Below are 25579 nucleotides of genomic sequence, written 5' to 3' on the forward strand. Positions count from 1 at the left end.
AAGCAGCTTTCAGTGGCAATTACTGGGACAATGGGCTAGAAAGTTTACATCAGAAGGAAAATTCTGACCTTGTATTCAGAGATGAACTGAAACTGTTGCCATGATAGAAATGCATCGAATTGTGAAACCTAAAATATTCATGATATCATCAGTGAGGTCAGAAAATACTCTGATGGGAGAGGGCAATGCCTAAGAGTTCCCCAGTGAGATGGGAATAATTTATTACTGACACTCATTACCAAGATGAGGGCAAGGCAGCCTCTTTCCCCCAGGACTGACTGGAACTCAGTGCGAAATTGCGAGGTTTATTGTCACTTTTCATCAGACTAAAAAACAGAACTGCTTGCTTTATGGATAGCAGGTATCAGATGAATGGCCATATCCTGTTTAAAAGGTAGTGAGCTCAGCTGGTGACTGACTCACACACTTTTTTTCCCTAACAATGACATAAGAGCTGAACAAAGGTAAAAGCCCAAGTTTCTTGGTTTATAATCACTGATAGGCAGTGGCCAATGGCCTGGTAACATGGTCAGGTAGATGAGCAATAAAAAGTCAGACTAATAAAAGGATGCCTATACGGGGTAGTCTCCCATATCTATCTCAGCCAACCTTAGTGTTTAAAAAATATCATGAATAGGTCTGGGTGCTGGTGGCTCACACCTGTAATCCTAACTATTCAGGAGGCTGAGATCTGAGGATTATGGTTCAAAGCCAGCCCAGGGAGGAAATTCAGCGAGACTCTTATCTCCAATAAACCACTAGAAAACAGGAAGTGGAGGCTGGGAAGGTGGCTCAGTGGTAGAGCGCTTGCCTTGCATGCCTGAGGCCCTGGGTTCGATTCCTCAGCACCATATAAGCAAAAAGAAAAAAGCCAGAAGTGGCGCTGTGGCTCAAGTGGTAGAGCGCTAGCGTTGAGCTGAAGAGTTGAGGGACAGCACCCAGGCCCAGAGTTCAGGCCCCATGACCGGACCCAAAAAAAAAAAAAAAAAGAACCTCATAGACTTTCCTGCCTAGGCTGGCTTTGAACCAGGATCCTCAGATCTCAGCTTCCTGAGTAGCTAGGATTACAGGCATGAGCCAAGGTGGGGCTGGCTGTTTATGGTAACATTTTGCTTTGTAGTTATTGTTGCAGTGCTGGGGATCAAATCCAGGCCCTTTGCACATTACTAGGCAAGCATTCTACCCTGAACTATCATAATATGCTCTTAAGCTTATCATAAAATAAAGCTAATAGTATTAATGAGGCAGGTTAGCTACAGAAAAAGAATGCTAAAACTGATTCTTTCTCCAAGTCATGCCCTGAGAAACACCCAAGTGTTCTTAACTCCCCCCCCCCAAACCCCAAGGTCACTGCTGCTTGGGAGTAATTAAGCGGTCAGTTTGCCTAGAACTTTCTCATTAAAAGTAGACAATCTCAGGTCTAATTTAACTGAGGCACATGTGCAGTAGAAACTCATGTGTTCTGAGCATGACCTTTTTAGAACAAATGACTACTTAAGGTGTCATGCATGTTGGCTGCATCTCATACATATATTTAAAATCCTGGAATGGCATCTTTGGATATGCCCAGATCCCTTCCAAATCATGATCCCTCATTCTCCTAAGCTCAGCCCACTATTATTACCATGAACTCCTCCCATATGACCTGAACCCTAAAAAAACTGCTTTTAACTATGTGCTTGCTCTTATGTCACCTAGCTTGAGCCCATCATTGCCATTACACTTCTAGCTTCCTCTATAAAGTCCTTGCTTTGCAACTTTACTTCTGTGTCTGTTTGTTCAATTCTTTGCTCAACATACCAATAATCTGCCATCTTCACCTCAGAGACCACCTACCAGTAACATTAAAATACTGGTCAAAGCTAGTCAAATTCTACTGCATTAAAAATGCAGTTCATATGAATCCCACATTCTGTCATCAGCATACTAGTTTTGCTTTGATGATTTATAAACTCCAGAATCAACAACTTTTGGTATTTGCTTGGGCATAACTAACAATTTATCAAGAAAGAGCTTTGACTCTGGCAAGGTTAATCCACACACCATTTACAAGAGAAGAGAGCAGAGTGCTGCAAGGCACAGAGCGCCGTAGGCAGCCCTAACTGCTTATTTTCTTTGTCAACAGCTAAAGGAGGTAAGCAGAAATGTTCCAGAGGCTTTAATTAGTGGTATCAAAAGTTAGACACTGGTGTTTAGATTCCCCATCTTTTATTCCTCTACTGTTCTTTTGAAGAGGGTCACACTCCCCTCTTCCCACGCTACTGCTCATAGATTTCATGGCTGCAAAACAAAGTGCCTTTAAAAAATTTGGGGGTGGGAGTCCTCAGAAAAGAGCCTTCACCTCCTGAGAACATTTTCTACTTCAGATTCTAGCTAATTACCAGTAAAGTAACGCCTGTGTGCATATCTTGAGATGATAGACTGAATCTGTTTCAACAGGTCATGGACCAGAATTTCCAATCAGTCTGAATGGACATTTTTATCACTGGAATCCTTCTCCCTTCATGCAGGTGGGTTTTCGTGGTAATTATTTAGTGTGCAGAACATCTTTAAATTTTATGGAAGTTTTATCAGTGAATAAAAAATGAAGTATGCTCTTAAATGTCCCTTACAGAATCAGGAAGGATGAAAGAGATCACCAGAGAATAAATCAATGTAATGACTCTCTTACCACATTCACCTAAATGAAATCTCTCTAAGGCAAGAGGCCTTTTCCAGAGGTTTCATTTCATATTCCACAAGTATTTAGCATGATACCTCCTTAACAGAGCTGAAGAATGAGTTAATGATTTAAAAATAAATATTGAGACAGGTAAGAAAAGGTTAAGTACAGTCCCAGTACAGCTACTATGGAGGCTCAGTATTTGGGCAAAGACTGAGCAGACCCAACTTCCCCGAGCCTCAATTTCTTCCCTGATAAAATACAGATAATAGCACTAACTCACGTGTGAAGGGATTAAATAATTCACTTTGGTAGCACAATTCTCAACGAGAGTGGTTATAAACTTACTGTTGTGGGCTCTTTATACTGTATGACACTGAGAGGAAAAAAAATCTAGTTCTAGGAGCCAGGCACCATGGGGCATGACTATAGTCCCTGCTACTTGGGAAGTTAAGGCAGGAAGATAAGAATCCAGCCTTAGCAACACAGTGAGATCCTGTATCCAAAAAAAAAAGCCGGATGCTGATGGCTCCTGCCTGTCATTCTAGCTACTTAGGAGGCTGAGACCTAAGGATTACAGTTCAAAATCAGCCTGGGCAGGAGAGTCTGTGAATCTCTTACCTCCAATAAACCACCAGAAAACGGGAAGTGGCGCTGTGGCTCAAATGTGTAGAGCACAAGCCTTGAGCTGAAGAGCTCAGGGATAGTGCCCAAGCCCAATTTAAGTCCCATGACAGACTGAAAAAAATATACTTCCATTATTTCAGAATTCACTCTGTTCTTAGTTGACTAAGTTAGCAACAACAACAAAAAAATAGAGTACCAAAATCATGTTCATAAATATTCACTCTTCTTCATTTGAAACTAAAATTAATTGGTAGATAATCATCAACTAACACTTCTCAACAGATTCCTTAAACAAAATGGGACAAGCTATTCAAACAGAATAAAAAGCTGAGGTCTCGGGGCAGACAAGCAGTGAGACATGAAGTTCTCTTTTAAAAAGGAAGTGAGATAATGGGAAGCTTTTTTTTTTCCTTTCTAAAAATAAAGTATGGCACACAGTATGAAAGAACGTTTATTAGGGATTTTTGCAATGTGGGAGAAGGAACCCATGGCCTCAAACATGTTGGAGAGATGCTCTCCACTCACCCGTCACCCATTTACTGGCTTCTTAATCCTGGAACCAATGCCCAGTACAGGGGATGGAACCCAGGGACCTCATAAGTGCTAAGCAAGCACTCTTATCACTGAGCTACAGCATCAGCCTAAATAAATACCTTGACTATTTAATTTTACAAAGTTATAGTTTAAATAGTAGTATGTTAGGCTGTCACAATCTAAGCATGATGTATAGTGGATTCTATGGGACTAACAGTGCTAATAATAACAATAACATCAGCTATCAGTGCCAATTTTTTTGGGGGGGGGATCTGGTCATGGGGCCTGAACTCTGGGCCTGGGCACTGTCCCTCAGCTCTTCAGCTCAAGGCTAGCACTCTACCACTTGAGCCACAGCGCCACTTCCAGCTTTTTTCTTTTTGCTTATGTGGTGCTGATGAATCGAACCCAGGGCTTCATGCATGCAAGGCAAGCACTCTACCACTGAGCCACCTTCCCAGCCCTATCAGTGCCAAGTGTACACTTAGTATTTGTACAAATTTTCTTGCTTAACACCTGCACAATAAATCAATGATGTTGATAGATAAACTTATCCCAACAGACATAACTTAACTCGGAAAACTAATCCTTTGGAAAACTAAGTAAGTTGCCGTTTAGTTAGTATGACAGAGTGTAGAGACTTCAATCAAGAATTGTTACCAGAGCCAGATGCCTGTAATCGTAGCTACTCAGGAGAAAGAGATCTGAGGATCACAATTTAAAGTTAGTCTCAGCAGACAAATCTGAAAGACTCTTTGGTTTTGTTTTGTTTTGTTTTTTTGATCTGGTAGTGATGCCTGAACTCTGGGCATGGGCGCTGTCCCTCAGCCCTTCAGCTCAAGGCTAATGCTCTACCACTTGAGCCACAGCACCACTTACAGCTTTTTTCTTTTTGCTTATGTGGTGCTGAGGAATAGAACCCAGGGCCTCATGCATGCAAGGCAAGCGCTCTACCACTGAGCCACCTTCCCAGCCCCAAATCTGAAAGACTCAACTCCAATTAACCTGCAAAAAGCCCTTTGTGGAGCTGTGGCTCAAGTGGTAGAGTGCCAGCCTTGAGCAAAAAAGCTAAGGGAGAGCATGAAGTCCTGAGTTTGAACCCCAATACTAGCTTGTACACACATAAAAAATCTGAAACTTGTTTGAGAGTGACATTATATGACTTTGCAACACTATCATCTTTAGGGTAAAAAAGGAAAACGAGAAAGAATTAGTGATATACAGGTAATGATAAGCACTAAGAAAGTGAGAGCAAGAGGAAAGGGAAGGAAAAAAAAGAAGAAAAAGAAGAATTATGATTGGCTAGTGGAGAACTTCTTAACAACTGGAACCCATTATCAAAGAACATTATGTAGGCCAAATTGAAGGAAAACAACCGTGTGAAGGGCTGTCAACACACAAATAGTGTCAACATACACACAAGACGGGGAAGTACAAATATAGCTGACTTGGCTCAGCTTTTCCTCCAATTTAAAATAGAAAAATAAAAAAAAGAGAGGTGATAAAATAAGCTTGATGGCAGCAGTTGGGAGACTGCTACAATTCTGTCAGCCTAAATAGTTAAAAGAACACTAACCCAAACGTTTGTCTCACATTGGTTTTTTTTAAAGCACCAATGCATTCAAGTGCTCTGATTTATAATTCCCTTCAATTCACTATTCATTAAGATATATTATCTGTGTTTCATTTGTGAATTCATATTCAGATATGAACTGGTACCTTAGTCTAGGTTCCCCATTTAGTTTTCATAAATGCACTGGTCAAATAAATCTGTTTGATAGTATCTTAAATGTGGGTTGGGAGACCTTTGAATAAAATATATCACAAAGAGGAAGTAGAGGTGTGGCTCCAGTGGCAGAGCACCAGTCTTGAGTGAAAAAGGCAAGTGAGAGTGCAAGACCCTGAATTCAAGCCTAGTACCTGCACCAAAAAGAAAGGGGCTGGGAAGTTGGCTCAATGGTGGTAGAGTGCTTCCCTCGCATGCATGAGGCCCAGGGTTCAATTCCTCAGTACCACATAAGCAGAAAAAAGCAGGAAGTGGCGCTGTGGCTCAAGTGGTAGAGGCTAGCCCTTGAGTTGAAGAACTGAGGGACAGTGCCCAGGCCCAGAGTTCAGCTCTCATGACCAACAAAAAAAGGGGAGAGAGAAAGAGAGAAAGAGGAGAGAGAAGAGAAAGAAAGAGGGGGGGAGAGAGAGGTAGAGAAAATGAGAGAGAAAGAGAGAGAGGTAGAAAATGGGCTGGGCGCCGGTGGCTCACATCTGTAATCCTAGCTACTCAGGAGGCTGAGTCCTGAAGATTGTGGTTCAAAGCCAGCCCGGGCAGGAACGTCTGTGAGACTCTTATCTCCAATTAACTGCCAGAAAACTGAAAGTAGCTCTGTGACTCAAGGGGTAAAACGCTCACCTTGAGCTGAAAGAGCTGAGGGTCAGTGCCCAGGCCCAAAGTTCAAGACCCACAACTGACGGGGGAAAAAAAAAAAAAAGGAAGGAAGGAAGGTATCACAGAGATAACTTCCTTCTGGTATTGAAGTATCCCCTTTCCCCCAAACATACAACACAACTCTATGCAGAACTGCTGCAGAGCTTGTAAAGTGGCATCTGGGTCATACACACACACCTACCTTCTGCACATTCACGTGGAATGCACCTAACAGGCAGAGCTGACTACAGGAACAGGCTGCAGAGTAAACAGTCTCACTTAGCCTGTCCAAGGCCAGCTACATTTCCATGTGGACAATTAGTAATTTCTAAAGAACAGGAGGTGTGTGTGTGTGCGTGTGTGTTTGTGTGTGTGTGTGTGTGAGAGAGAGAGAGAGACAGAGACAGAGACAGAGAGAGACAGAGAGTAAGAGGCGGGGGGGGGGAGGGAGGGAAAGATAGAGAATGTCCAGGGGCTTGAATTCAGGACCTGGGCTCTGTCCCTGAGCTTTTTTGCTCAAGGCTAGTATTCTACCACTTGAACCACAGCTTTACTTCTGGCTTTTTGGTGACTGATCAGAGGTAAGAGTCTGCCTAGGCTGGCTTCAAACTATGATACTCAGATTTCAGCTAGGATTGCAGGTGCAAGCCACTGGCACCGGGCTTAAGAAGAGGAAGTTTTTTTTTTAATTTAAATTTGTTCTACTTATTAAAATCATTTTAATAAATAAAATTTTATTTCTTTTAAAAATTATTGATTTATTTAAAATTAATTTATTTAAAATTTTTTTATTTTTAAAATTTTTTACTTTTGTTATTATATCTTTAAGTAGGTGTACAAAGAAGTTCCCATTCTACAAAACGGTATATGAGTACAAGGTGCCTGACAACATTGTCACCCATTGCTCCTAACCCATCCCTTCTCTTTTTAAAATTGAGATTAGATGATTACATAAATTTCACAGTATTGTGGGATAGTGATACTTAGTTAAAGTCACAAACACATTTAACCTTCACAAGGCAAATTGTCATTATCATGATCTATAAAGTGTGAATTCATTCACTTCTAGCTTTTTGGTGACTGATTGGAGGTAAGCTTCTCATGAATTTTACTGCCCAGGCTGGCTTCAAACTATGATACTCAGATTTCAGCTAGGATTGCAGGTGCAAGCCACTGGCACCTGGTTTAAGAAGAGGAAGTTCTGCATATTCCTGTTTCTCTCCACAGCAATGCTACCTCAAAGAGAATCAATGCTGCCCACTTGGCTCCACCATGCCTGCTCTTTTTCTTTAAACCAGAAGAGACTCCTGAAAGTGCATTGTCAGATTCTAAGACTGCAGCTCCAGGAAATAGAGCAGCTGAGGACACCTACCTTGTGAGTAGAGAAGGATCTGCATTTCTAAAAGTACACAGGTAAACACCTGCACTAAGTTCTCTAATCCCAGGAGTTCAAAGGCCTCTCGAAGAGGGTGGTCAGAGAGGGGGAGTTCATTGGGCCCAGGCCGCTGACAGATGACAGGTTCATAAACACCATAAAACTTCAGGGATCTCCCTGGTGGCGGAAGGGGGACCTCATAGAGAATGTTATGAATGTAGCTCTCCAGTGGCAAGGGTGGGGGCTGCTGGGAAGTCACAGCCTTGTAAAGCTGGATGAGGAATTTCTTGCAGGCCTGCAGGAAAGGCAGTGGCGTGATCAAGCATATGCTCTTGGACACATAAAGGGTGTCTCTGTGGATATCATAGGAGTTGTAGCGCTGGAGTTTCAGGAGGGACGTTGTGTCTCCCTCATCAATACTGCTTGCCAGGGAGTCCATGCTGCAGGAGGACGAGGTGTACAGGCCGCTGTACTGCTCGGCATGGTGCATCTGGTAGAGCGTCTGCATGGCCGTGCAGATCTGCTTGCTGCTTACTTCTTCATAAAAAGTGAGAACAAAACCATATGTGCGAGAACCATCTTCACGGGTGATTATAAATGAGTGGAACTGAGGGTCTTTATTGTCAGCCTGTGTTCTGAAAGACAGACTTTTCGGCATGCACAACTGTGGAGGAAGGGAGGAAAGGCATCAGAAGGCAACATACAAGCAACTTCAGAAAATAAAATGGATTCAACTTATTTAAGGGGATTTGACTTTTGCAGGAGACTTCAGTTCAAACACATTATAGTCTGGTGCTAGTGGCTCACATCTATAATCCTAGCTAAGCAGGAGGCTGAGAGTTGAGTATCTAGGTTCAAAATCAGCCCAGATAGAAAAGTCTATAAGGTTCCTGTTTGAAATTAACCAGTACAAAGCTGGAAGTGAGCTGGGCACTGGTGGCTCACACCTGTAAGCCTAGCTACTCAGGAGGCTAAGATCTGAGAATTGCAGTTCAAAGCCAGCCTGGGCAGGAAAGTCTGTGAAACTTTTTTTTTTTTTTGGTTGGTTGTGGGGCCTGAACTCTGGGCCTAGGTGTTGTCGCTCAGCTCTTCAGCTCAAGGCTAGCACTCTACAACTTGAGCCAGCACCACTTCCAGCTTTTTTTCCTTATATGGTGCTGAGCAATCAAACTCAGGGCCTCATGTACACAAGGCAAGTACTCTACCACTGAGCCACCTTCCCAGTCCCTGTGAAACTCTTATCTCCAATAAACTACCAGAAAATCAGAAGTGGCTCAAGTGGTAAAGCACTAACCTTGAGCTAAAGAGCTGAAGGGCAGCATCCAGGCCCAGAGTTCAAGCCCCGCAACTGACCAAAAAAAAAAAAAAGGATAGAAGTGAAGGTATGGCTCAAGTAAAAAGAAAATACATGGGCTGGAATGTAGCTCAGTGGCAAAGTGTTTGCCTAGCAAGTGCAATGCCCTGGGTTTGATCCCCAGTACCAAAAAAGAGAAGATAAAAACAAAAAAAGGGAGAGGCTGGGAAGGTAGCTCTGTGGTAGAGTGCTTGACTTGCATGCATGAGGCCCTGGGTTCAATTGCTCAGTACCACATAAGCAGAAAAAGCCAGAAATGGTGCTGTGGCTCAAGTGGTAGAGTGTGAGCCTTGAGCTGAAGGACAGCGCCCAGGCCCAGAGTTCAGGCCCCCAAACCCACACACACACACACACACACACACACACACACACACAAATATTAAGTCTTGCTTTATACATGCATAAAAATATTCTTTAAAGAAATACACATATAAATACATAAAAGGAAAAAATATTTACTGTGTAGCTATTTACTGTGTGGAATGTTTAAGAATGAGATCTTTGGTTTGGTTCAGTTAAGCCTCTAATCAAGCTTGTGACCTGGAACAGGTCATGTAATTGCTCTGGACCTCAGCTTCTGTCTTCAGGAGTTGCTACATCAAGAATTTGAACACAGATCATTAAGTGTATTTTTTTGTAATTGTGATGGTGCTTCAGAGGAAATGGGAAATAGCTGAAAGCTTATTTGAAAAACGGAAAAAGAATTTAAAAAGAAAGGCAACTGGTTTCATCTTTGCTGTCTTAGAAAAACAAACTTTAAAATAAAAATCTTTGATTTACTGAAGAAGAGCAGAAGCAAGATATTTTAGATTAACTATAATGGAAATTATGCTCTCCTTCTTGGGAACTACCCAGGATTGAGTCAAACTCAGGAACAAAATTACCCAAGGAGCTAGGAGATATATATAAAATGCTTAAAATGCATGAGAAATTATAATTCCTTCAACTCTTCTAAATAAATTATAGAAAATCTGAAACATACTAAGAACAACAGAACTTTTAATTCTAACAAACTATGATTTGCTTTTATATATCTCTACTTTTTTTTTTTTTTTTTGGTCAGGTGTGGAGCCTGAACTCTAGGCCTGGGCACTGTCCCACAGCTCTTCAGCTCAAGGCTAGCACTCTACCACTTGAGCCACAGTGCCACCTTCCAGCTTTTTCTGCTTATATGGTGCTGAGGAATCGACCCCAGGGCCTCATGCATGCAAGGCAAGCACTCTACCACTGAGCCACCTTCCCAGCCTCCTCTACTTTTGTATTCTAACATGCCTTTTTTATTTTTTTCATTAATGAAGGGTGCTGGAGATTGAACTCAGAGCCTCACACTTGTACTCTACCACTTAAGCCATAGCCTCTACTAGATGCTTTTTTACATAAACATAACTTTATCATACCCTATACTTTTCTAATACTTTCTATATTTAATAACCAAATCTGGTGCAAAACTTACAAGTTTTCCCAAGTCTCCACATTACTAAGAAAATGTAATTAATCTTTAAAGTTATAGATCCTCCACTCAAAGTGTGAGTAAATGTTTATTAAGTGCCTTTAGTAGCTAGGCCCTGTGATCAAGACACAGAACTGAGAAAGACTTGGTCCCACCCTCTGTGGAGTTCCCAGGCTTTAAGAATGACAGTTGGGCTCTCTGCTCTTTTCTAGCTCTTTTCTCTCTTTCCTCTCTTTCCCAGCTCTCTCTCTTTCCCAGCTCTCCCAGCTCTCTTTCCCAGGCCTTTCCCCACCGTGTGGAGGACCAAGATGGCCTGATGCCAGCTGGAACGATGAATAAACTACCCCTTACCTGAATACCACATGCGTGGTGCAGTTCTTACTCGGCTACCTTTTTAAAAACCTAACGTAAATGGTGCCATGACTCGGATAAAGGGCTTAAAGTCAGGATAGCTGGGATTCCTCTCTGTTTTTTTTCCTTTTTTCTTTTTCTGTTTGTTTTTGCCTTTCTGCTCTGAGGAATACCCACAGTTCTGATGGCCTTTTGCGAACCCATCTGTCTGCTGCGGACACAGCGCTTCGATACCATTGCTGGGCTTCACATCCATGTACACACCACTTCTCTACTCTGGTGAGTGAAACTACTTTCTATGGTTCTCTGTTGCTCAGTCTCTGTCCAGACATGGCGCCACGCCAGAGAGCTCCTACGGCCTTTAGCTGAAAGGCCGGTCACCTCTGAAGCCGAGGACGCTTGGCTTTGGGGGCTTGGCCATTTCTCTCTAGAGGGCTCTGGAGGAAGTCGAGATGCTGCTTCTGCCTAGTCAGCTCTCCTTTACTCACCAGACTGACTCTCCTACTCTTTTAATGGGGTGCTGCAAATCATGCCTGAGCCATGAAACCCCTTTGAAATGCCTCCTGAGCTCCCTGGAAAGCCAGAGAGCCTAATTTTATGCCAGTCTCAGATGTGCACAGTTTTTGCTACTGCAATGGTAAATGGTCAGAAGTCTGTTTACTTTTGGGCTCTCTTTGCTCTCTCTGCCATTCATGTCCAACTTTCCCTATCTCTCCCTTTCTCTTTTCTATATTTTGGCTTGTGCCCTGAAGAGTGTGATGCAGGCTGGGTCCCTGGGACCCCCCTCTAGGCTCCCTCTCAAAGGCTAGCCAATGTAGGCTTGATCTATTTGTTCAGGGTTTCTTTGCATTTTTTTCAGAAATTCGCCATCTTGGCCACATCTTGGTGGGTTAAGGGTTTGGCCCCATCTGGCCCTTAACCTTCCACCAAACTTACTACTCCATCCATCTATTCTAAGATGCCTTGCTAACAAGTTGCTCTTTTCACAGGCCCTGGTAACTGAGGCCAAATCATGTGATGTGCTTTGTTAGCAAAGATGTCTAAACATTGTTGTCAAAATTTTAGGTTTTGAGTTTTGCCTTTTTTGTTTTGTGTTGTGTACTACTGACTACATGGTTCTAAAATACTGGGCATATCTGTGCTAAAATTCTCATCACATCTAATGAGTTTTGTCATTTCAGAAAATTTGTTGGCAATTCTTGATAAGGAACAGGTAAGCTCTACTTATTCTACTTGATCTCCTTGTTGCTTTAATTGGAAATAATAAAGGGTTTTTGTGGCAAAGATTTCAGTTCAAAGCCAGCCAGGGCTGAAAAATCCCTAAGACTCCAATCTCCCAGCTCACCTGCAAAGAGCCTGGCTAGAAGCATGGCTCAAGACTCTCATCTCTAACCAGCCAAACTCTGCAAGTGGTACTATAACTCAAAGTGGTTCAGTGCTGGCCTTGAGCAGAAGTGCTCAGGGACAGTGCCCAGGCCTTGAGTTCAAACCTCCTTACATACCCAGCAATGAGCACCTAGACTAGCCAGTCTGGGGAAGAGGGGAACATGGAGAGGAGTAAGAGGAGTTGTCACATCAGCTACTTTGTGCCTGCCTTTTCAAAATTAACCAGAGCCGGGAGGTCAGTAGAAGTAAGAAGCCTGCCCATCCAATGTCTATACCTGTCTACCTATTAACTGAACAGGAATTTATATTCTTGCCTTTGTCATCTGACTTCTCTACCTAGTTGCTAGATGTCAGAAGTAGCTAGGGACATTTCTACCAACATTTTCAGCCCCAAGTCCTTCCTCTTGCCATTTATTTGCTCTCTAGTATTTTTTTTTCCAGCCCCTCAATGCTCATGAGACTTCTCCAGACTTCATCTAAGGACTCATGCCATTAAGGGACAGCTGCTGTTCACTGCCTTCTCTGGGAGGGGACCAAGTTCCAGCCTTTTACCCCTATTGTCGACGCCCCTTGTCAGCAGGAAGTAACCAGAGAGAATCCGTGCCCAATTTCATGATTATTAAAAGGCTGGAATGTAAGGTCAGCTCCTGGATGGCTATCAGACTCCACCCCTCCTCACAGCAAAGTCTCCACCCAGTACTTGTGTTACCTAGGCAACTGGGACACCTAGAAGAGGTCACATATGCATCCCCTGAGGTCACATCTGAATTTGATGTGGCCACACCTTTGTCCACCCATACCCTAGGATAAGGCCTAGCCCAGGCTAAGATGCCCTCTCTCTGCTCTCTCTCTCTACTCTTTTCTAGCTCTTTTCTCTCTTTCCTCTCTTTCCCAGCTCTCTCTCTCTCTCTCCCAGCTCTCTTTCCCAGGCCTTTCCCCACTGCGTGGAGGACCAAGATGGCCTGGTGCCAGCCGGAATGATGAATAAACCTACTCCTTACCTAAAAAAAAAAAAAAAAAAGAATGACAGTTGGAAGTGCAGGCCTCTATGGGCGGGGGGGGGGGGGGAACAGTAAGAAAAGAGAATTATCAGGTAAAAATTAAGTTCAAATGGGAACCCAATGGTGCATGCAGTTAGTAAAATGAAGGTGCTAGGTAGATGTTGGGCACTGGTGGTACAAGCCTAAAATCTTAGCTACTCAGGTGGCTAGGGAAGAAAAAATTCCTGACACCTTTTTTTTTTTGGTCGGTCATGGGCTTGACCTTGAGGTCTGGGTGCTCTCCCTAAGCTTTTATTCTCAAGGCTAATGCTATACCACTTTGAGCTACAGTGCCACTTCTGGTTTTCTGGTAGTTAATTGGAGATTAAAAGTGCTTTCACAAGGACTGTCAGCTCCAGCTGGCTTCAAATCATGATCTATAGATCTTAGCCTCCTGAGTAGTTAGGATTACAGGCATGAGCCACTGGCTCCCAGCTTCTGTGTCAATCTTATCTCCAATTAACCACTAAAAGAAGGTAGAACTAGAGGTATAACTTAGGTGGTAGAATGAGCACCTTAAGTGAAAAAGCTCAGGGACAGTGCCCTAGACCTGAGTTCAAGCAGCACAACAAGAAGAAGAGGAGGAGGACCAGGAGGTGGTGGAGGAGGAGAAGAGGGGGAAGGGATTAATGCAACAAAATTCTCACTGAGAATGAAGGCAAGTGGTAACATAAATGCTACATATAGCTACTTCAGACCAGGCTCTTCCATAAAAGTCCTAGTCTTTGTAGCTCATATCACCAAATGATACAGCCACAGTCTGGTTCTATTTGCTAATGAAGCTCATTTCCCAAACAAATTCTTCCACAATTTTAAATATATTCTGCCAACTCCCAAATTTAATTTTTTTTTGGGGGGGGTCTGGTCGTGGGGCCTGAACTCTGGGCCTGGGCGCTGTCCCTCAGCTCTTCAGCTCAAGGCTAGCGCTCTACCACTCGAGCCACAGCACCACTTCTGCCTTTTTTCTTTTTGCTTATGTGGTGCTGACGAATCGAACCCCAGGCCTCATGCATGCGAGGCAAGCGCTCTACCAGTGAGCCACCTTCCCAGCCTCCCAAACTTAATATTTCTTGAAAGTGACTATTGGTAAGGAGGAGAGAAATATTGAGGCTTGAACTCAGGGCTCTACACTCATGTTTGGCTTTTTCCACTCAAGGCTAGTGTTTTACTATGAGTTACCCCTCCATTTCCTTTTTGGTGGTTAACTGGAAGTAAGAGCTTCACAAACTTTCCTGCCCAGGCTAACTTTGAATCTTGATTCTCAGATCTCAGCCTCTAGAGTAGCTAAAATTAGGCAAGAACTACCCATGCCCAGCTTAATTCATCTCTTGATTCAGCCTCTTTGTATACCAAGAAAGTTTTCTTTCTGCAACTAGGCAATGTAGAAATACAGTTACCTCCAAAGTCACTGAAATAAAGATTTCATTTTATTGACAGGCTTTCCAGATATCATAAACCATAGAATTACAGCTCATGATAGTTTTTGAAAAGCATCCAAATAGTCTTAAGGATTTGTAGCTTTCTTGAGCACACAGTCAAACATTTACAGAAAAGGCTTGCCAAAAGTTGTGCTCAAAAAGAGAAGACTTCCTGTGCCACAGATAACAGATGTAAGAATTTTTCTTAAATGCTCTTTCCCAGAAATAAAAAAGTAAAAATTATATTTGTAATCTGGGAACCATGAATTGGAAAATACTATTTCATTTTTAACTTTTATTTTTATTTTTTTGGGGGGGTCCGGTCGTGGGGCCTGAACTCTGGGCCTGGGCGTTGTCCCTCAGCTCTTCAGCTCAAGGCTAGGGCTCTACCACTTGAGCCGCAGCACCACTTCGGCTTTTTTCTTTTTGCTTATGTGGTACTGAGGAATGGAACCCAGGGCCTCAGGCAAGCAAGGCAAGTACTCTACCACTGAGCCACCTTCCCAGCCCCATTTTTAACTTTTAAAAGACAGTTATATAGGCTGGGAAGGTGGCTCAGTGGTAGAGTGCTTGCTTTGCATGCATGAGGCCCTGGGTTCCATTCCTCAGCACCATAAGCAGAAAAAGCCGGAAGTGGTACTATTGCTCAAGTGGTAGAGTGCTAGCCTTGAGCTGAAGAGCTGAGGGACAGTGCCCAGGACCAGAGTTCAGGCCCCATAACCGACAAAAAAAAAAAAACAAAAAAAAAAAGACAGTTATATAAATTACTGGGAAATAAAAGACATTTTACTTCTCAGAAACCTGAGATACAAATCAAGGTTTTCTTACCATGGTATTGTTAACTCACAAAATTGATAATTATTTAAAATAAAATCTTAAGGCTCGATAAGAATTCACTAGCTGGGCACTGGTGGCTCAGGCCTATAATCCCAGCTATTCAGGATACTGAGAGCTGAGGATTGCAGCTTGAATCCAGCCTGGTTAGGAAAGCTTGTGAGACTCTTATCTCTAATAAACTACTAGAAAAAGCCCACAGTGGCTTAAGTGGTAGAGCGGCTAGCCTTAAGCACAAAGAGGCCCAGGGACAATGCCTAGGGCCCTGAGTTGCATGTGGGAGGAAAGGGGATGTAGATCAGCATAAGCAAGGGGACAGTGTGACAAATAAGAGCAGAAGCCAGTTAGACAGTAACTGCAGCAGTCCAGGTAAGAGATTGTGGTGGTTAGGACCATGGTGGGTATGAAGAAACAGAGGGAAGCAAACAGTAAATAGTCTGCAGATGGGATTAATTAAGGGAGTGAGTTTTCAAGGCTAATTTATAGATTTCTGGTTGAGGCACTCAGGAAGTTGGCTGTATCATTTGCTAAACAAGATTAATAGAAAGGAGTGTAACTGGGCTCTGGTAGCTCATGCCTGTAATCCTAGCTATTCAGGAGACTGAGATCTAAGGATGACAGTTCAAAGCCAGCCAGGGTAGGAAAGTCCATAAGACTTTTATCTCCTATTAACCAATGAAAGCCAGCAGTGGCACTGGGCTCAAAGTAGTAGAGCTCTAGCCTTGAGCGAAAGAGCTCAGGAACATCATCCAGGCCCAGAGTTCAAGTCCCATGACCAACAAAAAAAAGCAGTGTGGAAGAGTTTTGGACATGTGAGTTGGTGATGTTAGTGAAATATTTCAGCTGTAATATGAAGAGGAGATTGCTTTTCCAGTAATGGTTGTCGAAGATTCCCAACTCTGAGTTTACTCTAAGATGAGAGCTTACACTTGGGTCAAAATGAGGGCTTACTAAAAATAAATAATAATCATAATCATAATAAGGGATTACTTTCTAATGTCAAACCTATGAATAGAATTTGGGGTTATCTACTTCAAATTCAAGTACTTGCTGAGTGTGCAAAGTGAGGGATCTTGATAGTTTTCTCTGACCTTTCACCCTTCACTCTTTGTTTTTCATTCCACTCCAACTTTCTTTGTGATCAAAGTAAACAGTAAATTTATCATTACACTGTGTGTGTGTTTGTGTGTGTGTGCTAGTTCTGGAGGTGAACTCAGAGCCCAGGTGTTGTCCCTGAGCACTCTACCATTTGAGCCATAGTTCTACTTCCAGATTTCAGATTTCTGAATTGGATATGAGTCTCACAGACTTCCTGACAAGCTGGCTGTGAACCACAATCTTCGGATCTCAGCCTCCTGAGCATCTAGGACTACAGGCATGAGCCACCAGTTCCCAGCTTTATTACACTGGATTTTTTTTTGGGGGGGGGAGGCGGGAGGGATGGTGGTGTGTTGATTGTGGGACTTGAAATCAGGACCTAGGCATTGTTTCTAAGCTTCTTTGCTGAAGGATAGTGCTACCACTTGAGCTACAGTTCCATTTCTGGTGTTTTACTGGTTAGTTAAAAATAAGAGGCACCAGGTGCCAGTGGCTCACACCTGTAATCCTAGCTACTCAGGACGCTGAGATCTGAAGATCAAGGAGAGTCTGTGAGACTCTTATCTGCAATTAACTACCAGAAAACCAGAAGTGGCACTCTGGCTCAAGTGGTAGAGTGCTTGCCTTGAGCGAAAGAGCTGAGGGACAGTGCCCAGGCCCAGAGTTCAAGCCCCATGACCAACAACAACAACAAAAAAGAGTCTCTTAGGGGCTGGGAAGGTGGCTCAGTGGTAGAGTGCTTGCCTTGCATGCATGAGGCCCTGGGTTCGATTCCTCAGCACCACATAAGCAAAAAGAAAAAAGCGGGAAGTGGCGCTATGGCTCAAGTGGTAGAGCACTAGCCTTGAGCTGAAGAGCTGAGGGACAGCGCCCAGGCCCAGAGTTCAGGCCCATGACCGGACACACACACACAAAAAAAGTCTCTCAGATTTGTCTGCCCAGGCTGGCTTTGAACCAGGATCCTTAGGTCTCTACTTCCTGAGTAGCCAGGATTACAAGTGTGAACCAACAGCACCCAGCAAGGTTAAAATTTATCTATTCAAATATTATAAAGTATGGTAATTATGGATGTCAACATCAGATTATCTCTAAGAGATCTGAAAATGAGACTGGGGGAGGAAATGGGAGAATTTCAGATCTGCTTTGCAGATTTTGTTTCCTCTAGGATTAAACGTGCTTAAATGAAGCTGTTGATCAATAGGGGGCTGGAGGAGAGAGGAAATAGAAACAGGGGTCTGCTATACTAGTAAATACTAGTACAAAGAGGAGGCTCGGCTAATGGGGGTTAAAGAGGATGAATACAGTGAAAACATTGTTCACATATATGAAAACAGAACAATGAACCTTGTTGAAATTGTATTAGGAAGGGGTGAGGAGATAAGGGAGAGTGATGGGGGAGTTGATTGCAATATACTGTATACATGTGTGTAAATGAAATTTCCCCATGTACAGCTAATATATACCAATAGAAAATGAAAAAAAAAGATTAAAGGTACTAATCTGAAATAAACATGTTAATGTTTACACAGGTTAGTCCTGGATTTTGGGTATGTGATGTTTCATGATTATTTCACCTTATTTTTCATTAAAAAATCTCTCAATCAGCAATTGAGATTTTAAAAAGGGCAATGAATTCAGTAACAATTTCACCTGTCACTCATATTTATTTTCTATTACATTTGCAATGCAATGTTTTATTTAACCAAGTCCATTGCTTCGGGTATCTAATTTATATGATGATCATTCAAAGCACCACTGTAGCTTGTTAGAGGAGTAACTCTAAAGTGATGCCTTGGGGGTGGGATTTTGCTAAAGGCAAAACAATGCTTTAACCTTTAGATGAGAATAAATTATAGCCTCATAAAATACTTACTAATGAATCAAAGAGGAAATTAAGGGCAGTATATAAAACCCAAATTCAGACTAGTAAAATGGGATTTTTTTTTTGGAGATTTTCAAGGAATGATAGTAAATCTTTTTAGAATTGCAGCAAAAAGCAAAATGTCATGTGGTATTTAATAACCAAAACCCAGCCTTGATATCTATTCCTCCCAGGGAGACTTCTGCTGTTTGCATTAAAAAAAAAAAAAAGTGGCAGAGGCCAAAAAAAAAAAAAAATCAAAGACAAATCAAGGAAGCTGATAATTGCTTTAAAGATGAATGTTTTGCATACGGAGACAAAAGATATTATGGGTATCTTACTGCTCACTCAAATGATTAAAAAAGAAAACATGATGAGTGTTTTTGACACTTTGTTCTGAAGGACTACAAAATCATATTGTAATAAGAACATAGTTTTAAAAATGATTCTGTTTTTTCACAACATCATTTATACTTTGAATATCTAACTAATATAAGATCATGTTTTATCATTTATTCACATTCTTAACCATGTTTTCAGTGCTTTGGTTAGAACCACTAACACTTTATGTTTTGCTGGCATGGGCAGCTGACAGATTACTTTTTTTTTTTTTTTTTGGTCAGTCGTGGGGCTTGAACTCTGGGCCTGGGCGCTGTCCCTCAGCTCTTCAGCTCAAGGCGAGCGCTCTACCACTTGAGCTACAGCGCCACTTCCGGTTTTTCTGGTGGTTTATTGGAGATAGGAGTCTCACGGTCTTTCCTGCCCGGGCTGGCTTTGAACCGCGATCCTCAGATCTCAGCCTCCTGAGTAGCTAGGATTACAGGCGTGAGCCACCAGCGCCCAGCGACAGATTACTTTTTATCACTACTGATGGTTAACTATTCAGAAACTTGTTTAGACTGTGAGTCTCATAAAAATAACTTTAGAGTTGTGCATTATTCAATTTCTATAGTACTCTCTTCATCAAAGATGATCTTAAACATCCACAGTATTATCAAAATGTAAACTTGGGACTACACTGTGCTCTGTAAAGAATCAAAGTCAAGCTGGGCACCAGTGGTTCATACCTATAATCCTAGCTGCTCAAGAGGATGAGATTCAAAGCCAACCCAGGCAACAAAGTCCATGGGAATCTTATCTCCAACTAAGCACCAAATAAGCCATAAATGGAGCTGTGGTTCAATTGGTAGAGCCCTAGCCTTGAGAACAAAAACTCAGGGACAGCACCTAAGCCCTGAGTTCATGCCCCAGGACCTGCAGGAAAAAGAAAAAAAAATCAAAGTCAACTGCATTAGGCATCTGTCTTTACCAAAAGCATATGCTAATGGCTTGCTGGAACAGAGCAAACCCAAACTGGAAAGGTTTTGTTATGATGCAGAAATATCACTAAGGGGCCAGTATGGCCAATATCATTTCTAACGCAAATTAAATCACTAAGATACATAGTTTTGTTTTTGTCAGTCCTGGGGCAGGAACTTGGGGCTTAGGCACTGTCTCTGAGTCTCTTTGTGCTCAAAACTAATGTTCTAACCCCTTGAACCACAGCATTACTTCTGGGCTTTTTGAGTAATTCATTAGAGATAAGAGTCTCATGGAGCTGGGCACTGGTGGCTCACGCCTGTAATCCTAGCTACTCAGGAGGCTGAGATCTGAGGATCGAGGTTCAAAGCCAACCAGGGCAGGAGAGACCGTGAGACTCCCATCTCCAATAAACCACCAGAAAACCGGAAGTGATGCTGTAGCTCAAGTGGTAGAGCGCTCGCCTTGAGCTAAAGAACTGAACTGAGAGACAGCGCCCAGGCCCAGAGTTCAAGCCCCATGACCGACCAAAAAAAAAGAGTCTCATGGAGTTTCCTGCCCAGGCTGGTTTCCAACCGTGATCCTCAGATCTCAGTCTCCTGAGTAGCTAGGATTATAGGCGTGAGCCACCAGAGCCTGGCTAAAACATAGTTTTTAGTCTTTCTTTTTTTTTTTTTTTTTTGGTCCGGTTGTGGGGCCTGAACTCTGGGCCTGAGCACTGTCCCTCAGCTCTTCAGCTCAAGGCCAGTGCTCTACCACTTGAGCCACAGCGCCACTTCCGGCTTTTTTCTTTTTGCTTATGTGGTGCTGAGGAATCGAACCCAGGGCCTCAGGCATGCAAGGCAAGCGCTCTACCACTGAGCCAACTTCCCAGCCCCTTTAGTCTTTCTTTTAAGGAGGTACCAAAGAAGGTAGGAAAAAGAAATCAAGATAGAAAGTAAAAGTGAGGAGGGAGGAAAAGTGGGGGAAAAAAGGGAGGGGTAACATTTCAACAAGAAAAGTACTCATTACTTATGTAAGTATAATCCCTCTGTATATCACTTTTTACAATAAAATAAAAAAAATTTAAATTTTATTTAAAGGGCTTGGAATGGGCTTAGTGGTAGAGTGCTTGCCTAGCATTCATGAAGCCCTGGGTTCAATTCCTCAGTACCACATAAGCAGGAAAAGCCAGAAGTAGAGCTGTGGCTCAGTGCTAGACTTGAGCCCAGAGAGGCTCAAAGTCAGTGCCCAGGCCCTGAGTTCAAGCTCCAGGACCAGCAAAAAAAAAAAAAAAGAAAAAAAAAGAAAGTAAAAACTATCTGTATTTACTTCTTATACCCACTACGTGATTCTGGACATGTTACTCTACGAAACTTGAACGAAAGTCATACTGGGTCAATATAAACGAGCAAGTGAAAATAACAAGGCTTAAACACCTAGCAGGCTTTCAATAAATACTAACTTCTTTTCCTTAGAGTATTGCAAGAATGAGTCTTCAGTTCTAACTTGAAAATTCTTAAGCCGGTTGCTGATGGCTCACCCCTATAATCCTAGCAACTCAGGAGGCTGAGATCTGAGAATCAGGGTTCAAAACCCGCCCAGGCAGGAAAGTCCATGAGACTCTTATCTCCAATAAACCACCAGAAAACCGGAAGTGGCACTGTGGCTCAAGTGATAGAGCGCTAGCGGTTAGCTGAAAAGCTCAGGACAGCATGACCCAGAGTTCAAGCCCCATGACCAACAAAACAAACAAACAAATAAAAATTCTTAAAGTGAACTATGCCTGTACCAGGGGTTTAGTCTACCATGAATCATTTCTTTGTTTACCATGCTAGATCTCTGATCTGTATCCTGGGGTTTCCTAAATTAAGTAAGCACAAAGTCAATGGAAGTCTAAAATATTATCAAGGCTTCTAAGCACTTAAAGTGACCAGAAAACAATGAGCTTCATTTCTAAAAATCTCTCTAATTGCTATTGGTAGTTAACTAAGTACATGGATTCAGATTCCTTATAATCAAATTCCAACTATGGCTTAAATGACACATTTATGTTCCTTTCTAGCTTCCTGTATCTAGGAAGATTAATTACAGGCCCACTGGGCATCGTTCCTTGAAATGTACAAACTGTAACCCCACAAGGTACTACCACTGTTTATCAATACTTCTTTATATTAATACAAGCCAACAAGACAGCTCAAGAGTAGGAAACATAATTGGCTTTGACGTTGCTATTAGCCATTGGGAACCCTGGGTGGGCACCCTAACTTCTCTGAACTTCAGTTTCTACATCTGTAAAATGTGGATAATAGTATATTTCTCATGCAATTATTGAAATGAAATGAAATAATGTCATTCAAACTACTGCTATCTTAAAATAAAAGGAAGGCTAAAGAGAAAATGGAGAAAAAAATAAATACAGACCATGTTTACTGCATCTTGATCAAATGGGTTCCATTCTATGTTCTGAGGATAGTGCGCCAAAACTTTGGATTTGAATGTTCTTCTCAAAGGACTCTGGTCAAAATTTTCACCTACAACAAATAATAATTGATAAATAACTGACTTCCTCAGTACTATCTCCATTGTTTTATAATTATTTGCGTATATAGATATATATTTATAGAAATATATTTGCTGAAATGCAAATTAAGTTTCTAAGTCTGCTAAGAGTTGTCTAGTGGACAACTAGAAAAGAAGTAAAATAAGAAATCTTAACAGTTTATACTCTGAGTTTTTAAGTTTTAGCTATACAATCAACATTAAACATCAAAACATGGTAATATAGTCACTGTGATCATGTAATTACCATAATCATTTTAACATACACTAAAGAAACATTGATGGAACCTCTTCATAGGCTGATAAAGTTTAATATACAGACCCAATGCTTCAGTCACAGAAAAGGCAATTTTATTTGTGTTACAACAAAAATCTCTGGTACATATGGCTTTATATCCAGGCTCCTCAGTAACGGGACAAAATTATGAATATCACTGCTGAGTTTGCCAGTAGACAGATATATTAGATAAACTTCCTAAAAGAAATGAGCTAACCAAATTCATTATCTGTCAAAAGTTCTGAAAAGATAAAAATGTACACTGTTTTACATAAGAAAACTCAGTAACAGCTATCAGATCAGTTCTTTATCTTCTTAGTCAAATGAATTCCATTATTCTGTTATTTCTAAATGCCTCAGTTTCAGAAAACATTTTCATGTGGATGATCTTAAATTTCTAATGTCAAAAAGTTGAGGGCAGGCACCAATGGCTCACACCTATAATCCTAACTACTCAGGAGGCTGAGATCTGAGGATCACAGTTCAAAGCCAGCCCAGGTAGGAAAGTTTGTGACACTCTTATCCCCAATTAACCACCAGAAGACCAGAAGTGACACTGTTGCTCAAGTGATAGAGTGCTTGCCTTGAGCTGAAGAGCTGAGGGGCAGCACCCAGGCCCAGAGTTCAAGCCTCATGACTGACCAAAAAAAAAAAAAAAAAAGCTGAGATCAAGGAATTGGAAGACCTTGAAGTAATTTCAATCTGTGTCCTGCATTTTTCTATTTTTCTAAATTGGAATAAAGTGTAAACTACTAATTTATAGCAAAATATAAATGTAATTTACCAGTACTTGCACAATTAAGAACACCGCAAAGCAATCTAACTTGTAAGTGATATGCTGACATCTTGTTAAACTCAGTTTCCATTTTGGGAAAAATATGAAGACAGATACTAACACACCTTTAAGTGAGTGCAAAACTTAACAGATAACAGGAGGGAAAAGTCACACTTGAAAATCTTGTTGGAGACTGCAGTATGAAATAGAAGATTAAAAAAAAATAAGGACACATAATTTAAATTTATTTGCTAAGGTAAAGAAACTACTGCTTCTAATGGAAATCTGTGGCTAGTGATCATTTTCCTTGAGATTTTTCTGTTTCATTTAACCAAGGACCACATACATCATTGCTCTATCTTTTTTACTGCACAGTCCCATTTTTTTAAGACTTGAAAGCTTTTACTTCCATAAGAGAAAGTGCCGGCAGCATTCCTAAGGAGAGGGTACCACTTTTTGCAGTAGGTCTTAGGTTCCGTGAACATCAAAAGGTCAGTGGATAAATGGGAAACAGTGTGGCTGAGGACAGAGACAGTTTAGCGCTGTGGACTTGTGGATAAATGACATCCCCAGGCTTATGCTAGATTTTCCCATAACACTAAGAAGGTTAGATTATTTGTAAGAAAAAAAAAAAAAAGGTTACATTCTACTCACTGTGAGTTCACGGGGAAAAAAAAAAAAAAGAAAAAAACAATCTCCTGGTTCTGAGTGTGCAGGCAGTCTGCATATTTTTGGAAGCCTTGTCCTACACACACCACTAATGACAGAAAATGCTTCTTATCATCCATAAATAGAAGAAAAATACTAAACACAATAGAAGCAGGTCATAACTGACACCAACCTAGGTTATGAATCCTTATAACACTTACCTTTCAATGAGTTTTTGCCTGTCTGATTTAAAATAGTAACATTATCTTCACTTATATGTCAAGGAATGAATGGGACAGAAGAGAAAATAAAGAAAGCATGACAGTTTCATTGTCACTGTAATTGTTCTGTTACATAAGGAACATCATACCTTTTTGAAGCACAATGAATCAATAAGAGAGAAAAAAGGAAATTACCTCCAGAAAGAATCTCACAAAACCAGAAAGCCTACAAAATACCAACAAGAGAAATAAACCACCACCATCACCAACTCCAGCAGCAGCAAGCAGCACCAGTACCACCACCATCTCTCATACTTAAAAAAGGGAGCACAAGGAAAGATCATTGTTACATATTCAGCTGTCTTGACAAATAATACTTTGAAGGAAATTAAGAATCTATACTTATGAATTCTGCTATCACTGGTAAGGACTGAGTAATACAGCTCAATCCTCAATAAGGGCTAGTACCAGCTAGCAAAGAGTCATGGAGATGTCTTTTAGGCAAAGCTAGAGAGGAACAACCTACTTCCATGTTGAATGCTAGGTTTATAAAATTGTAGCTTAAAATTTACTGCCAGGAGTAAGCAAGAAAAATGACTATATTTGGGAATTTAAATTTCCAGAAGTAGAAATTATACAACATTCCTTATTGAAATTTTAGATACTGTCCTGAAACAAACAAGGACCAAACAAACTTGTACCAATCTTAATATCCTTGTGAGGCCCTGGGTTCAAGTCTCTACACTGCCAAAAAATTAGCTCCTTAATTAATATCCTTGCTGTAAATTAGACATAAACATAAATCCTGCTGGGTAACCTATAATCATAACCTACAGATTAAAACCTTCATCCTAAGAAAGTAGGAAACATATGTCAAGACAGCTGAAAGCCTAGCGAATATATTTTTTCAAGCTTGGAAGCAAATGAGGTCTTTATGCAAATTAGGGTGCAGATAACAGAACAGAATAAGTAACTGTAGGTTTGTCCAAGCAAAACAGAATAAAGCAACATTTCTAAACTGGTATGGAGTGAATGAAGATAATAATGACTTCTAGTACTAGTTCTTTTCTAACTTATTTTTACCTGAAGTCGTATTTGCAGCATCTTGGCTCTTGCCATGGCGATCGGCTTCTAGCCATTGGTACAAAACTACATGATGTAACAGAAACAAAAAGCTTTATGAACAAAGAAACAAAAACAAACATGAAAAAGCAAAATGGCTGTGAAGAATGGAAAATGAGAATACAAAAATTAAGCAAAAGCAATTCAACATGAGACCAGGAGACATTCACTTCAAGATCACTGTAATATAGCTTATAAACTATAAGTAGTAAGAGAAAGCAAAGAGAATGAGTCATTTTTAACACAGTAAGTGAAATGCCGCTTTAACATCTGTAATAGGTATCTGT

General features: G+C 41.3%; 1 protein-coding gene across 1 annotated transcript in view; it reads right to left on the reverse strand.

The window, feature by feature from the left end:
- The window catches only part of LOC138830002 (DENN domain-containing protein 5B-like), a 102291-nt gene that overhangs the window by 71422 nt on the left and 5290 nt on the right, over positions 1–25579 (reverse strand). Inside the window, exons 2-4 of the mRNA XM_070026478.1 lie at positions 25254–25319; positions 22112–22221; positions 7615–8281 (exon numbers count right to left, since the gene is read on the reverse strand). Coding sequence (XP_069882579.1) covers positions 7615–8281; positions 22112–22221; positions 25254–25319 — 843 coding nt within the window. The remainder of the gene's footprint in view (positions 1–7614; positions 8282–22111; positions 22222–25253; positions 25320–25579) is intronic.

Source organism: Dipodomys merriami, unplaced genomic scaffold (assembly GCF_024711535.1).
Source record: "Dipodomys merriami isolate MVZ:Mamm:240054 unplaced genomic scaffold, mDipMer1.0.p SCAF_18, whole genome shotgun sequence".
Taxonomy (NCBI): Eukaryota; Metazoa; Chordata; class Mammalia; order Rodentia; family Heteromyidae; genus Dipodomys; species Dipodomys merriami.